This window comes from Schistocerca nitens, chromosome 5 (genome assembly GCF_023898315.1).
Source record: "Schistocerca nitens isolate TAMUIC-IGC-003100 chromosome 5, iqSchNite1.1, whole genome shotgun sequence".
In the NCBI taxonomy this organism is placed as follows: Eukaryota; Metazoa; Arthropoda; class Insecta; order Orthoptera; family Acrididae; genus Schistocerca; species Schistocerca nitens.
The window spans coordinates 438,513,366-438,527,935 of record NC_064618.1 but is presented as its reverse complement, the minus strand read 5'-3'; the positions used below and the strand labels follow the sequence as shown (position 1 = coordinate 438,527,935).

At 47.8% G+C, this 14,570-nt stretch overlaps 1 protein-coding gene across 1 annotated transcript in view; it reads right to left on the bottom strand.

Moving 5' to 3' along the window:
- Positions 1–2,138: 2,138 nt before the first annotated feature.
- The window catches only part of LOC126260510 (zinc finger protein GLI4), a 271,568-nt gene continuing 259,136 nt past the window's right edge, over positions 2,139–14,570 (bottom strand). The window contains exons 3-7 of the mRNA XM_049957841.1: positions 10,734–10,962; positions 7,312–7,366; positions 7,069–7,245; positions 3,869–4,287; positions 2,139–3,802 (exon numbers count right to left, since the gene is read on the bottom strand). Of these exons, the coding sequence (XP_049813798.1) occupies positions 3,418–3,802; positions 3,869–4,287; positions 7,069–7,245; positions 7,312–7,366; positions 10,734–10,930 (1,233 nt within the window). The 5' untranslated portion in view covers positions 10,931–10,962 and the 3' untranslated portion in view covers positions 2,139–3,417. The remainder of the gene's footprint in view (positions 3,803–3,868; positions 4,288–7,068; positions 7,246–7,311; positions 7,367–10,733; positions 10,963–14,570) is intronic.

The following is a 14,570-nucleotide window of genomic DNA, read 5'->3' as shown; positions in this document are numbered from 1 at the left end:
ACAATCTTCGCTGAAGCATGCAGAAACTTGCTTCGATTATATGAAGAGGAGCTGAAAACGCGATTCCGTTTAATTCTTTTAGTTTTAGTTCGATACATTTTGAATGAAACATTATGTAAGGACATAGCACTCTACGCTTGGTTTCTGATACTTAGGTACCCTAAAAATTATTTTTCCAATCACGAATACTAGAAAAGTGAAAGATGAACTTTGTCATGTGCAGCAAAAAGAAACAGTAAACTCATTCGTGGACAACTGAAGCACCGAAGGGCAAAATTACACGAAAACCTTGCATCCCTGAGTGTCACTCAAACGCCAAAGACACCAGGAAAGGAAATGTTGAAAACGACTATCACAAAACACAAATACATTTGTACTGCATAGAAACAAAACTAGCAATTGCAACTCCTCGCTTCAAACCCAACTTCGATTACGATAGGAAACACAAAGAAGTGAAAAAAACAACATTAAAAAATTAAAACGCGCTACTTCAGCGCGAAAAACAAAGGGCAAAAAAGACAAAAATTGTCTTCAAAAGTCGACATAAAATTAAAGTTTATTCCTGAACAGCGACGAAAAATCAAAATGGCGAGTAACAGATTCCTTCCTTTTTAAATGAAAAACAATGCATGGACTACTCTACGGATGGGTACTGAACAAACAATGCTATAAATCGTTCCAAGAAACAATTCACATGAAAATTCAACAAAATGTGTACTATGCAATAGTCAGTAACGAACTCGATGAATGTCAAAAATCTGTGAAAATTAAGTACGCAGTCAGCTCTCAAGAGGAAACGCGAAACTCTGCAGATGTGTCAACTAGGCTGGTGGGACCATTTGGAAAACAAAGCACGTAGCTTCCTGTCAGTCTTTCTTCTCTCGTTTAATTGTACACTGGCATCTTCACAATACGCACCAACATTACAAGCTAGGTTAGACAGCTGTCAGCCGTACCAGATAACTTATTAGCAGCCAACTTCGCTAAATCATGGCTCTCGCCTTCCCATAATAGTGTTCACTGTAATATTTCTGCCTTCCACTCCATAGACATTTTGCAGCACCCAGCACTTTCATATGACCGTTATTACTAGTACGTTCCGCAGTTTCTGTTGTCTTTTCATATGCCGGCTGTATGTTTGATTTTACCATCTACAACTGAATAAGCTTGGCACTTTTCATATCGACTGGCACTCTTAATTCCGATATCTCTCGCATTCTCAACTCAGTCTGTCCCACTCAACCGCATCAGCAACGAGACTATCTACTTGTAAAGTCTGCAGTCCTACTTTCTTTGGACATCGCAGTCGAGTGAGTAATGGCGTCTTGTCCCCATAAGAGACGATATATCTCCTGCTCCAAATCATACGCATATCAATTCGTTATAGAAAATCAAATTTACTTCTCTTCTAGGCTGCGAATGTTCGACTTTACAAGTTTTGTCCTGGAAAAGACTGAGCTGAATCCAGCGCAACACGAAACTTTATTTACAACACTTGTTAAAGAGTCAGTATGGCACTTGCTTCGCGTGTCACTAATAGATTCTTCGACAATGCGAGAGGTAAACAGGGCAGTAGGTGCGAACACAGAAGGGTCACAGTACTTATGTGGATTACATACAATGGGGACAATTATTTTGTTGGGCAAAGGGATTGGCAAGTGTCCGCTGGAGATGCCAAAGGACGAAATGTGAGAACTCGAGTTGTGAGTATTTTAATTTCCAAATATCCCCTCAATAAACTAGATGAAAAGTGTAATGAGGTGCAAGAACGCCACCGTACGAGGGCAGCTCGAGGTCTCACCTGTCAGACAATAAGAATAACAAGAACAACAACAACAACAACAACAATTTTTACAAGTAGACGGGCCTCTTAGAGACCAGCAAAGCATTTACAAAAAGCTCCCGTCCCTCGATTATTTTCGCCGCCGGCAGTACGGAGGAAGTGCAGTAGTTTGTAACAATAACAGGTGCGGATGTCCAGAGACGTACTTGCAGCGGCCGGGAAGCGTGGCGTCGGCCGCTGAGGAGGGGAGGGGGAGGGGTGAAGCGGTGGAGGGGGGGGGGCGGCGAGGCGTGGGCAGCCGCCGGTCGGGCGCAGCCAGTTTTTAATAGCGCTGGCGATCGCGGCCCCACCTGCTGGCCGCGTGCCCGTTCGAGCCCCGCTCAGGTAAAGAATTGTCGTCTGTTCCGCTGTTCTAATTATAATGGCCCGCTGTGGCGGCGGCGGCGACGACACGCGTGCGAGCGTCAGCCCGCCGCCAGATCGATATTGGCCGAGGCCGAGCACGGCACGGCAGCCACGACACGCTACGCTGGTCGCCTCGCCCCACAGTGACGTCAAAACGCGCCGATACCAACACCCACTCCGCCGCTCCGCAGCATCCGAGGCCACATGCTCTTCCCGTACTTACCGACTCTCGAGAGTAACCTCACAATATTTCATGTGATGTATACATTGTCCCTGCACCTCCACGCTACTATCTAGCCATTGCGTCAGCCACTCTGCAACACTTGTTTGTCATCACTTTATAGGGAGGCGGAGCCCTGCGCTTGTGTTGCTCATCGCTGTGGCTCCCAACATTTGATATGAATATCGCCTCTACTTGGCTCGTACTGCCTTCCCACGAGTGTACACTTCGGCTTCGCGGTGTAGAAAGTGTCGCAGCTTCTGACTGCTTTCGTGCTGCTACCCATCTGGCCGCAGAAAAAGTGCGCACAGTGCGCACTGAGCTTACAGGTGGAAGTCGTCAGCGACAGATGTGATTTTGTGGCAGCTCCGAAATTGTCCAGTTCCAATTACCGGCTGCCACAGATAGTCAGACTGCCTGCAAGCAGTGGAGCTGATGGACGTACGAGTACTATCGTGCCATTGTTTGGCGAACCGAGGGAGCTCCAAGGAGAATGGCATCTGTTCGGGGGATAGAATTTTCAGTAAAATTTCAGTGTTAATCCCGGTTTCATATTCCACACCCAAGAGTGTTCACTTGGGCTCCACGGTGCAGGAAGTCTGGCAGAGGCCCCTGATGTGTTGACACCCGTGGGGCCACATGAGTACGCTACAGTGCCAGCACTCTGACGACAGGTGGACATCGTGATGGACAGACGTTTTTCTGGAGGCTCTCTGAAACTGACTCCAGGTGCGATGCAGATTGGTGTACAAGTAATGACATTTTGATACCTATTAGATGCTTGGGAGAAACAGAGCAGTAGTTCCCACAGGATACAGTTAATCGGCGGATGACACTTCACAGCAACGCCAGGAGACGAGCACCTGAACCTGGCAGTGCGCCGTCTCGAAGTTGCAGTCGTCCAGATGACGCTCGGTGACCACTAGCCGTTAAACCGGCGCACAGTCCGTCCGTCGCGAGCGGCTCTCGGAGACACGGGAGGAGGGTGAGCGCGGTGCCGGTGCCGCCGCTACTGCAGGCCGGGTTCCATGGAGAGCGCGGAGAGCGCCTGCGAGGGGCTGGCCGGTTCCTCGAGCTCCTGCTTGGGCTGCACCAGGTTGAGTCCGAGGCCGGGGGCGGCGCCGGCGCCGCCTCGCGCGTGCGTGCGCATGTGGCGCGTGATCATGTCGCGCCGGCACGCCGCGTACGGGCACTGCGGGCACTTGTACGGCTTCTCGCCCGTGTGCGTGCGCTGGTGCGTGCTCAGGTGGTCCGAACGCGAGAACACCTGCCCGCAGACGCGGCACGTGTACGGCTTGATGCCCGTGTGCAGCCGCATGTGCCGCGTCAGCATGTCGGAGCGCGCGAACGAGCGCCGGCACACCTCGCACAGGTAGGCGCGCTCGGGGGCGCCACTGCCGCTGCCGCCGCCGCCGGACCCGGAACACGAGCCGCCCGCGCCGCCCCCGCCGCCGCCCGACGCCGAGTTGCGATGCCGGCTGGCCATGTGCTTGGCGAGGCGGTCGTGCAGGCTGAACATCTGGCCGCACACGGGGCACACGTAGGCGACGTCGGCGCCCGGCGGCATCTCCTCGACGACGGGCGACACCTCCAGGTTGTAGCGCACCGCGACGCTCGCCATGGTGGTGGGCGACGCCACGTCCCCGCGCACCACGGGCACCGCGACGCCGCCGGCCGTCACGACGGCGGCGGGCGTGCCGGGCTCCGACGAGCCCGTGCTGCTGCTCGTGTGGCACGACCACGCCGACGCGGACGTCGACGCCGACGCCGAAGCCGCCTTCATCGACAGGTCGAGCGGCGAGTCTTGGGAGCCCGAGCCCTCCGACTCCAGGGAGCCGCCCTTGCTCGGCGCCGACAGCGCTGCTGGCCGCCGTGCCGCCTGCAACACGCCACCGTCACATTACCAACTAAGATCACAGCGCCAGTAAGTTTGTAGCAAATTTTTTGGAAATTCGTGGTAAGTTCCTATGGGACCAAACTGCTGAGGTCATCGGTCCCTAGGCTTACGCTAAGGACAACACACTTACGCTAAGGACAACACACACACACACACACACACACACACACACACACACACACACACACACACGCACGCACACCCATGCCCGAAGGTGGACTCCAACCTCCAACGGCGGGGAGGGGGGAGGGGGGGGGGCGCCCGAACCGTGGCAAGATGCTCTAGCCCGCGTTGCGAAGTTAATAGTGTTTCGTCTGACTCTACATTTACATGAATTCTCTGCAAAGGGTTCATCGAGTCACCTTCAGAATAATTCTCTATTATTCCAATCTCGTACAGCGCGCGAAAAACACGACTATTTATATCACTCCGTGCGAGCTCTAATTTCTCTTATTTTATTTTAGTGATCGTTTCTCCCGATGTAATTCGGCGTCGTCAAAATATTTTCGCATTTTAAGGAGATAGTTGGTGATTGAAATGTTGTGAGAAGATTCCACCGCAACGAAAAACGCCTTTGTTTTAATGATGTCTACCACACAGGAATTTTTCTTATTTGGGGAGCAAAATAACTGATGATGATCGAAGTAGAGAAGATATAAAATGTAGACTGACAAAGATATAAAATGTAGATTGACAATGGCAAGGAAAGCGTTTCTGAAGAAGAGAAATTTGTTAACATCGAGTATAGATTTAAGTGTGAGGAAGTCGTTCCTGAAAGTATTTGTATGGAGTGTAGCCACGTATGGAAGTGAAACATGGACAATAAATAGTTTGGACAAGAAGAGAATACGATTCAAATGGTTCAAATGGCTCTGAGCACTATGGGACTTAACATCTGTGGTCATCAGTCCCCGAGAACTTAGAACTACTTAAACCTAACTAACCTAAGGACATCACACATATCCATGCCCGAGGCAGGATTCGAACCTGCGACCGTAGCAAAGAGAATAGGTGCTACAGAAGAATGCTGAAGATTAGATGGGTAGATCACATAACTAATGAGGAGGTATTGAATAGGATTCGGAGTTTGTGGGACAACTTGACTAGAAGGAGGGATCGGTTGGTAGGACAAGTTCTGAGGCATCAAGGGATCACCAATTTAGTATTGGAGGGCAGAGTGGAGGGTAAAAATCGTATAGAGAGGCCAAGAGATGAATACACTAAGCAGATTCAGAAGGATATAGGTTGCAGTAAGTACTGGGAGATGAAGAAGCTTGTACAGGATAGAGTAGCTGCATCAAACCAGTCTCAGGACTGAAGAGCACAACAACAACAACCCCAAACCCTTTATGATTTCAGTGACACTCTCTCCCCTACTTCGCGATAATACAAAACGTGCGGCCCTTCTTTGAAATTTCCCGATGTACTCTGTCAATCCTATCCAGTAAGGATCCCACACCACGCAGCAGTATTCTTAACGAGGACGAACAAGCGTAGTGTAGGCATTGTCCTTAGTATATCTGTTACATTTTCGAAGTGTGGTGCCACTAAAACGCAGTCTTCGGTTAGCCTTCCCAACAACATTTTCTGTGTTCCAATTTAAGTTGTTCGTAATTGTAAATCCTAGGTATTTACGGTCTTTAGATTTGACTGATTTATCGATTAACCGAAGTTTAACGGATTCCTTTTAGCACTCATGTGGATGATCTCACACTATTGCGTTATTTAGGGTCAATTGCCAATTTTTGCACCATACAGATATTTTTTCTAGATAGTTTTGCAATTTGTTTTAATCTTCTGATGACTTTACTAGCCGGCAGGAGTGGCCGGGCGGTTCTAGGCGCTACAGTCTGGAGCCGCGCGACCGCTACGGTCGCAGGTTCGAATACTGCCTCGGGCATGGATGTGTGTGATGTCCTTAGGTTAGTTAGGTTTAAGTATTTCTAAGTTCTAGGGGACTGATGACCACAGATGTTAAGTCCCATAGTGCTCAGAGCCATTTGAACCATTTTTTGACTTTACTAGTCGATAAATGACAGCATCATCTGCAAACAACCTAAGACGGCTGTTCAGGTTCCCTCCTCAATCGTTTATATGGATAAGGAACAGCAAAGGGCTTATAACACAGCCTTGAGAACGCCAGAAATCACATCTGTTTTAGTCGATGACTTTCCGTCAATTACTACGAACTGTGACCTCTCTGACAGGAAATCACGAATCCCGTCACGTAACTATTTTTATTTCCTTCTGTGCATATTACTCCAATTTCTGCTTTGTTGCCACTGTCAAGTTTTTAATTATTGTCCTTTTGAAATTAGTACGTCTAAAATTTTTCTCGAATTTTAATAATCGCTGGAGAAGTAAGTAGGTACCAAAAGACGGGCTAAAACTCAAATTAACGTCTACCTTTAAAATCTGTGATAAAAACAAACGTAATAACTGTAGACCATTCCGCGTATAAATTATATGTTGTCTATCCGTTCTGCCTTATCTGATCTTAAGTGTTCCAAAGCTCTTTTAAAGTCTGGCTCCTTGAGCCACTCCCATTTCCGTTAGATTTGTTCACATTTTTTCCGCAGTCTTTCGCCTTGGCAGCCCGGCACTTTTTAATAATTTCGTTTTTAGGTGATTTACATTCCTGTCTTTCAGTGAACATTTTTGTACTTTCTTCTTTAGTCGATCACTTGAAGTGGTCTGTGGTCGGCAAGAGCCGGCGCGCGAAACGAGTCGGATGGGCTGAAACAGGTGGCAGCAGCGACGTACCATTTCCCGCGTGTCGAGCCATAGCGGCAGGTCGGAGTCGGAGTGCGAGCGGCGGCGGAAGGCGTCGGGCGAGGCGGCGTGCAGGTACTGGGAGTGCAGGTAGTACTCGAAGCTGAAGCAGCTGGCGCAGCCGCACGACAGCGGCGTGCCCGGCTCGGGGCCCGAGCTGCCAGCGGACTCGCCGCCCGCGGCCGCCCCCGCCACCGCCGCCGCAGCTGCTGCCGCCCCCGCCGTCACACCGGCCTGCGGCGCCGGCGCCTGCGACAGCGCGGTCACCGGCGGAGGCGTCGTGCTGTCGCTGCAACACATCGAGGACACCTTGCTTGTCAACATCGACATCAAACACTCTAGAGAGAATAGTACATGCCTGCAACAACAGTGAAAGCACAAAGATACCAAGAGACACTAATTCGGCCACCAGAAGCTATGATTTGATTAAAGCAAGAGAATGTCACTAAAAACGAGGAACAGGTTTTGACACTGTACGACGGATTAGTCGTAAAGTTGTAATTATCGGCTCCAAAGAGTTACGTAATTATTTGTTTGCTTTTAGGTACGTGTCTGCGTACATATTTGAACCCCACACGCTTTACTGTTAAAAAATAATAATAAAGAAACGACGCACCACGAAGGTATTATCCGAATGGGACTGAAACCGATAGATATAATGTACATGTAAACGAATAACTACAATTTCAGAAAAATTGGATTACTTATTCAAGAGGCTGGCCGGTGTGCCCGAGCGGTTCTAGGCGCTGCAGTCTGGAACCGCGCGACCGCTACGGTTGCAGGTTCGAATCCTGCCTCGGGCATCGATGTGTGTGATGTCCTTAGGTTAGTTAGGTTTAAGTAGTTCTTAGTTCTAGGGGACTGATGACCTCAGATGTTGAGTCCCATAGTGCTCAGAGCTATTTTTTTTATTCAAGAGAAAAGTTTCACAAATTAAACAAGTCAGTAACACGTTGGTCCACCTCTGGCCCTAACGCAAGCATTTCTTCGGCTTGGCACTGACTGATAGAGTTATTGGATGTCCTCCTGAGAGATACCGTTCGAAAGTTTGCCCAAGATGGTGCGGTAGATCGTCAAAACCCGAGGTGGTTGAAGATCTCTGTCCATAACGCTCCACACATATTCAATTATAACGACTTTCCTGGGCAAGGTGGAATTTGGCAAGAACGAGGACAATCAGTAGAAACTCTCACCGTGTATGGTCGCGCATTATGTTGCTGAAATATAAGCCCAGGATGCTTGCCATGAAGGGCAACAAAACGCGGCGTAGAATATCGTCGACGTACCGCTGTGCAGTAAGGCTGCCACACAAGAAGACAAAAGGGCTCTGCTACAAAAAAATCTGGCACCCCAGAGAATCGCTCCTGATTATCAGGTCGTATGGCGGGCGACTGTCAGCATGGTATCGCCCCCCCCCCCCCCCCCCCAAGAGTCTCCAGACACGTCTTCGGCCAGGAATCTCATTGACTGGATTAGAATTGCCTTCAGTTATGAGTCAGGCTTCGAAATGAGTCCCAATGACCAGCAAAGACGTGTCTGGAGACACTCTTGACAGCGGTCGCATGTCAAACTGACTGTTGCTCACCAACCAGGATTCATGGTATGGGGTGCCATTTGATTTCATTGCGGAATCCCTTTTGCTGTCATCCGCGGCACCTTTAGATATTCTATGCCCTGTTTAGTCGCCCTTCGTGGCAAGCCATCCTTTCCTTGCATTTCAGCAAGATAGCGGCCGTCCGCACACAGCGAGAGTTTCTACTGCTTGTCTTTATGCTTGCCAAATCCTTCCTTGTCCAGCAAGGTCGCTGGAACCGAGAACGTTCGCCGCATTATGGGCAGGGCCCTCCAAAGAGGTCGGGATCTTGACGATCTGACGCGTCAATTAGACACAATTTCACACGATATTCCTCAGGAGGACATCCAATAAGTTTGACAGTCCATGGGAAGCCGAGTAACTGTTCGCATAAAGGCCACAGGTGGACCAAGACGTTACTGACTTACTATTTTGTGAAGCTCTTTCTCTTGAATAAATGATCCAGTTTGTCTGAAATTGTGATCTTTTGTTTGTCTGTACAAGTACGACACATCTATCGATTTCCGTCTCTTTCGGATAATTTTTTCGTGGTGCGTCTATTGTTTTCCTTTTTTCTCCAAGAGTTTATTTGAACGCTACGTGTAAGATAGGTCTCGCGGCCCAGCCCATCTGTCTGGTGGACCTATGCGGCTGAGCTCAACGTGCCAGACGGTAATAAAGAGCGCTACTGCAATGCATCGGTGATAAAAATAAGTTCCGCAATCTTATCTTTACAGTTACAAACTAACAGTGAATTTACTTTACTAGGATACACAGATTTTCATGATTTCGCTTTGTATATTATAAACCTAACGTTGTTGCTTTGCTTCTTTTGATAGGTTTTACTTATTTTGGCTTCTTTCCTGGGTGTTTCTTCTTCCTGAGTCAGAGAAGTATATTAGGCAGTTTACTTCAGTGACAGAATTACGTGCCAGAATCTTATCTTAACGAATATAAATTAACAATTTACTTCACTAGGACATGCGGTTTACTGATTTTGCTTTGTGCATTAAAAACTTGACGACAATGCTTTCTATCTTTCTATTTGTTTTATTTATACTGTTTGCCAGCAAAAACAAATTTATTAAGTCTACTCTGCGATTAGGTGCCTACTCATTACATTTTGATTTCATATTGTTTACGAATAAAAATGTCTATAAAATGGTGGAGTCTTCCCGAATACTCTTACACCAGTATGTCTAAAAGAGGACTATGCTGTTTCAAGATCGTCAGACGAGACTTACTGCTGCTCGAGAACTGGCCTTAACTCGCTCTTTCGAAACTCGTCCCGAAAGCGAGACACGACGTATGTATAACCGATAGCGTCTAGCCTTACCTCGCTCCTCAGAACCGTTCCCTCACAATGGCTTAAGGTTATTCCCTCCAACTTAACACCACAGTATCGGAAATTTTGACGGGAAGTGGTGCAGGTGAGCAAGCTTTCATCCCGAGTCCCGCTTATTCCTGACAATTCCATTTAACATTTTGCTTTAAACTGATATTTCCCCGCAGTCGTACGTCATGCCATGTCCATAATCAAAGCACAGGCCAGATACTGCATGTTGCGGGCGTACACCTTAGTGTCAGCTGCTTTTCGCTCAGATATCTATACGTGGCTCTTTCGCGTATTAGTGAAGAAAACAAGCTCTTCGTCCATGTCCCTAATCGCACATCTTCAAACGTTCTACACAAAGAAACTTTATATTCAAGAATAAATTCTGCACGTACAAACTCTTGGGCACAGCTATACATAAATACTTAGCCGGGATTCCAAGTTAATTTATTCGAGAAAAAAAAGGAAAATCTGATTACTGCATGATCGAAGAATGACTAATAGTAATCAAAACCGAAATGACAGACTGAAGCGTTTCAGTGTACCCTGAACTGCCGTCATGCTGTCTCCTACAACCTAGGTCCCCGCCAAGTCATACATTGTTGAGAAAAATATGCCACACTGAAGGGTGAACAGGTAGTAAGGGACTATCTCCACCATCAAGATTCATGGTCTCAGCTAGATTTTCCGATGTGGTAATTTCTACTTAATGAATAAGCTCGTATAAAGGAGTAAGGAGGCGTGACTCACCTGAAGACGTCCTCATCCTCGCAGTCGGGGCTGTTGGCGCCGCTGGGCGGCACGTTGTTGTTGTTATTGTTGTTGTTGTTGTTGTTGTGCAGGGCCAGCTGGTCGACGACGGCGCTGAGCCGCTTACGCTTGCGCTGCTTGCGGTGGTCGGGCGCCGGGGCCGGCGCTGCCTCCGCCGCCGCCTCCGCCATCGTCATGACCCGCGACAAGTGCTCGGACTCGCCGCCTCCTGCGCAACACACAGCTCTGCAGTAAAACTGGCCGACACATACCAAAGCACTCAACGATTCAAATTCAAACTTCAAAATATAACGTTTTTTGAAAGATAGTTGCCTTGGAAGTACATGAACCAAAACCACTCTTACACGCAAACGATCCTGTGTAGGAACATCCGCAACTGAGCATTATACCTGATATTGAAAACACCGCTACAGTTGTAAGGTTCTTTTATTTAGAATAACGTTCTTTTATTTCGAACACGACCGGTTTCGGGCTCTTATACCCCAATATCAGGTGTGACCCCGAGCGCCGCGGTGGACGACTACAGGACGCGGTGTATTACCAGCGGCGAACGGCCTTACCGCAGTGGCAACTCCGGTTCCCGCCAGATCGCCGAAATTAAGCGCTGTCGGGCTGGGCTAGCACTTGGATGGGTGACCATCCGGTCTGTCGAGAGCCTTGGGCAAGCGGGGTGCACTCAGCTCTTGTGAGGCAAACTCAGGAGCTACGTGATTGAGAAGTTGCGGCTCCGGTCTCGGAAACTGACATACGGCCTGGAGAGCAGTGTGCTGACCGCATGCCCCTCCATATCCGCACCCATTGACGCCTGTGGGCTAAGGATGACATGGCGGCCGGTTGGTACCGTTGGGCCTTCGTGGCCTGTTCGGGAGGAGATTAGTTTTTTGTATTACCAGCGAGTGCTCTAGCACTCTTACACGCTTCGAATGCCAGTGTAGTAATTAAATCTGATATGCCATGGGCAAAAAAAGATTCATGTCGTCTTCCTACCACCCCAGCAGTTCTAGAAGCTTCCTCGTTTAGCACTGACCAATACAAATGAATAGTCTCATATCATCTCACAGACAACGAAGTTGCTGAAGGATGTAACAGAATTTTTTTTATAGAAATATCGGGGAACAACGCATTACTGAATAGCGAGTCCACACCAACTTACAGAACCTATTGCTTCAACATTTTTTTTCTGGATTGGATAACATCTGTACAAAAGCACTGACGTTTACAATTCGAACGTGTAAGTTTGGGCGCTCGAGCTCCTGACGCTACCAATGAACGAAATCGAAGTGATAATGTCACTGTCATGATGCTATGGTTATTCCCCTGCTTTTTCTCACGTGACCAGCGATGTATCACTGTGGATGTGCCTTTCATATCACCTTAGCCTAATCTTAGCAGTTATCCATATTTTTCGGGAACTATGGCCCAGGTCATGAACTGTTTTCACGTCAATTTCCTGTTTGATACGCAAAAAATTTCCGTGATTTCCCTAAATCGCTTCAGGTAAACGCCGGGATGGTTCCTGTGAAAGGGCACGACTGACTTGCTTCCCCATCCTTCCCCAATCCGATGGGACCGATGAGCTCGCTGTTTGGTCCCTCTCTCAAACCAACCAACCTACCTACCAACCTACCAACCACTGTTTGCAAATTATCATACAGTTTGGCAAGTTATCGTTTCGTCTCTGATAATGCTATTTCCACCACGTCGTGTTTTCGTTTACGTACTGTTTTGTATAGATGACGAACATAAGCAATCCTTCCTGATATACCTTAGAAGCGAAAAACCCTTTGAAATCGTCATGTAAGCTGGGCTGAGTACCAGATACGGTTTGCTCACCCGGGCCGTGACTTAGACCTGCATCTCGCGAGGCGCCGGCTTCTGGGCGGAAGCAGGGAAACACGCCGACGCGGCGTCGCGGGCCACCTGTCAGTCAGTGTAAACAGCGGTGACGTCACACGCGGCTCGGTTATCACGCCTCGGTGTCCGCTCATTAGGCCGCCCGTGAACATGGAAATGAGCCGCGAACTGGTTCCCGAGCCCGCCGACTGTTGCATAAGCAGTGTTTACGGGTGGGACGTTTCACAACGTGCGCGGATGAGCGCCGCGGCGGCCCCACACCGGCTATGGAGCTCCACTGTTGTTAAGGGCGGCGCGTCTGGCGACGGACCGGCGATATCTTCTTAAATTCGCCACAAGCGGCCAATTTCCGGGCCGAGGAACAAGCACTGCTCTCCTTAATGCCGCGCTGCTAGTTACCGCCCAATAAACTCCCTCGTCGGGCGATTACAGCGCGGCTGTTAAGTCTCCCTGGGCCAGATTACGACCGCCGCATGCTGACTCGCCATAGATGCGGCGCTCTAAAAGACAAGGTATGTCAGTCACAGCAGTCAGAACAACTACCAATTAGCGAAGACAGCAACTGTGTACAAGTTCTAGCTGTCACGGGACATTCCCACTGTTGGGAATAAATACTTTCATTAAGAGATTCAAGAAATGTGTGATCATAAATCCAGAGTGCTTACTCTGAACTGAAACTGAGATTCATGTTCATACACGTCCAGTAAAACACCAAGAATTGTTCCTGCGGGTCGAACGCTTTTATTATTAATACCGAAGAGCTATGACAAAAATCGATTAGGACTACTTTAAAATGAAACCATCCTATAACATTCCGTAAGGATAAGAGACGAAACAATAATTCAAAAATATATATTTTACCCATGGAGAAATGAGCTTCCGAAACTCTCGTTCGATTGTTCTGTAGCACTTTGGAACGCCTCTCAATGTAAATCTCGTCGTACATCCTACGGTGGCCATCGCAACGATACTCATGCATGTTTTCTACTGTCCAAGTGCAGCAATGGAGTGGTTACCACCGCAGAGGAAAACGGTGAGCCAAACACACATTTAACCCCCTTATAGTAAAAAGCGGAATGAGTAAAACTCAGCTTCAATTTCAGCTTCATGGTCGAACATTTATCGTACCCGTAATAAATTTGAGTTCGGAGGTCTACGGATGACAATTTAAAGTAAATACCTGCGAAGGTAAAGATGCAAGGTTAAACAAACTGATGCTCAGATGAACGTTTGTAATAAATCATCACAGCTTCAGAGTAAGCTCAAGACCGTTCGGCATCTTCGTTAAAACATCAAAGATAATCTAAAAGCTTTTTAACTAAATACTTAAAATCACATTGTGTAATTTAAGTATCATGATGTAAATATGCTTGTACAGAAAAAGTTTGTACGCGTAGTGTATGCATTATCTTAACAGTTGAACATCATCTTACATGCTCTAAATAACTGTGTAACTTAGTGTGAAGTGATGGTGATGTGCCCTTTCCTCGTACTCTGTACACCACACAAGGACACATGTAAGTACAATTTGAGAGTATTTAAATACAATACACAGTACTGCACGTAAAACTAAATTAATCTTTCTGGACAGGGGCAACCATATTTCGGAACACAACCCCACTGGCACCAGCAGCAAAAACTTCTTTCGCCCTCACCAGGTACTTGTTGTTTAACAATGAAAATTGCTTCACGTCACCGGATGACGACAGCATGCTGCTGAAACGTGTCGTGCCAGTATATATTAAAAAAATACCTTAAACTAAGGTTGAAAATGTGTTATTTTGTCAGTATCAACAAGTCTGCTCCACCTATATTTTGCTTCTCGTTATTTGTATTTTCCTGTTGGCGGCCCTCGACGCGCACTCTTTTCAGTTTCCTTAGACATCTAGTCTACTCAGGCGTACCGACAAGTAGGCACATTTACCTTCCTTGCTGAATTGAGAATGCGGCACGTTCGTCTTT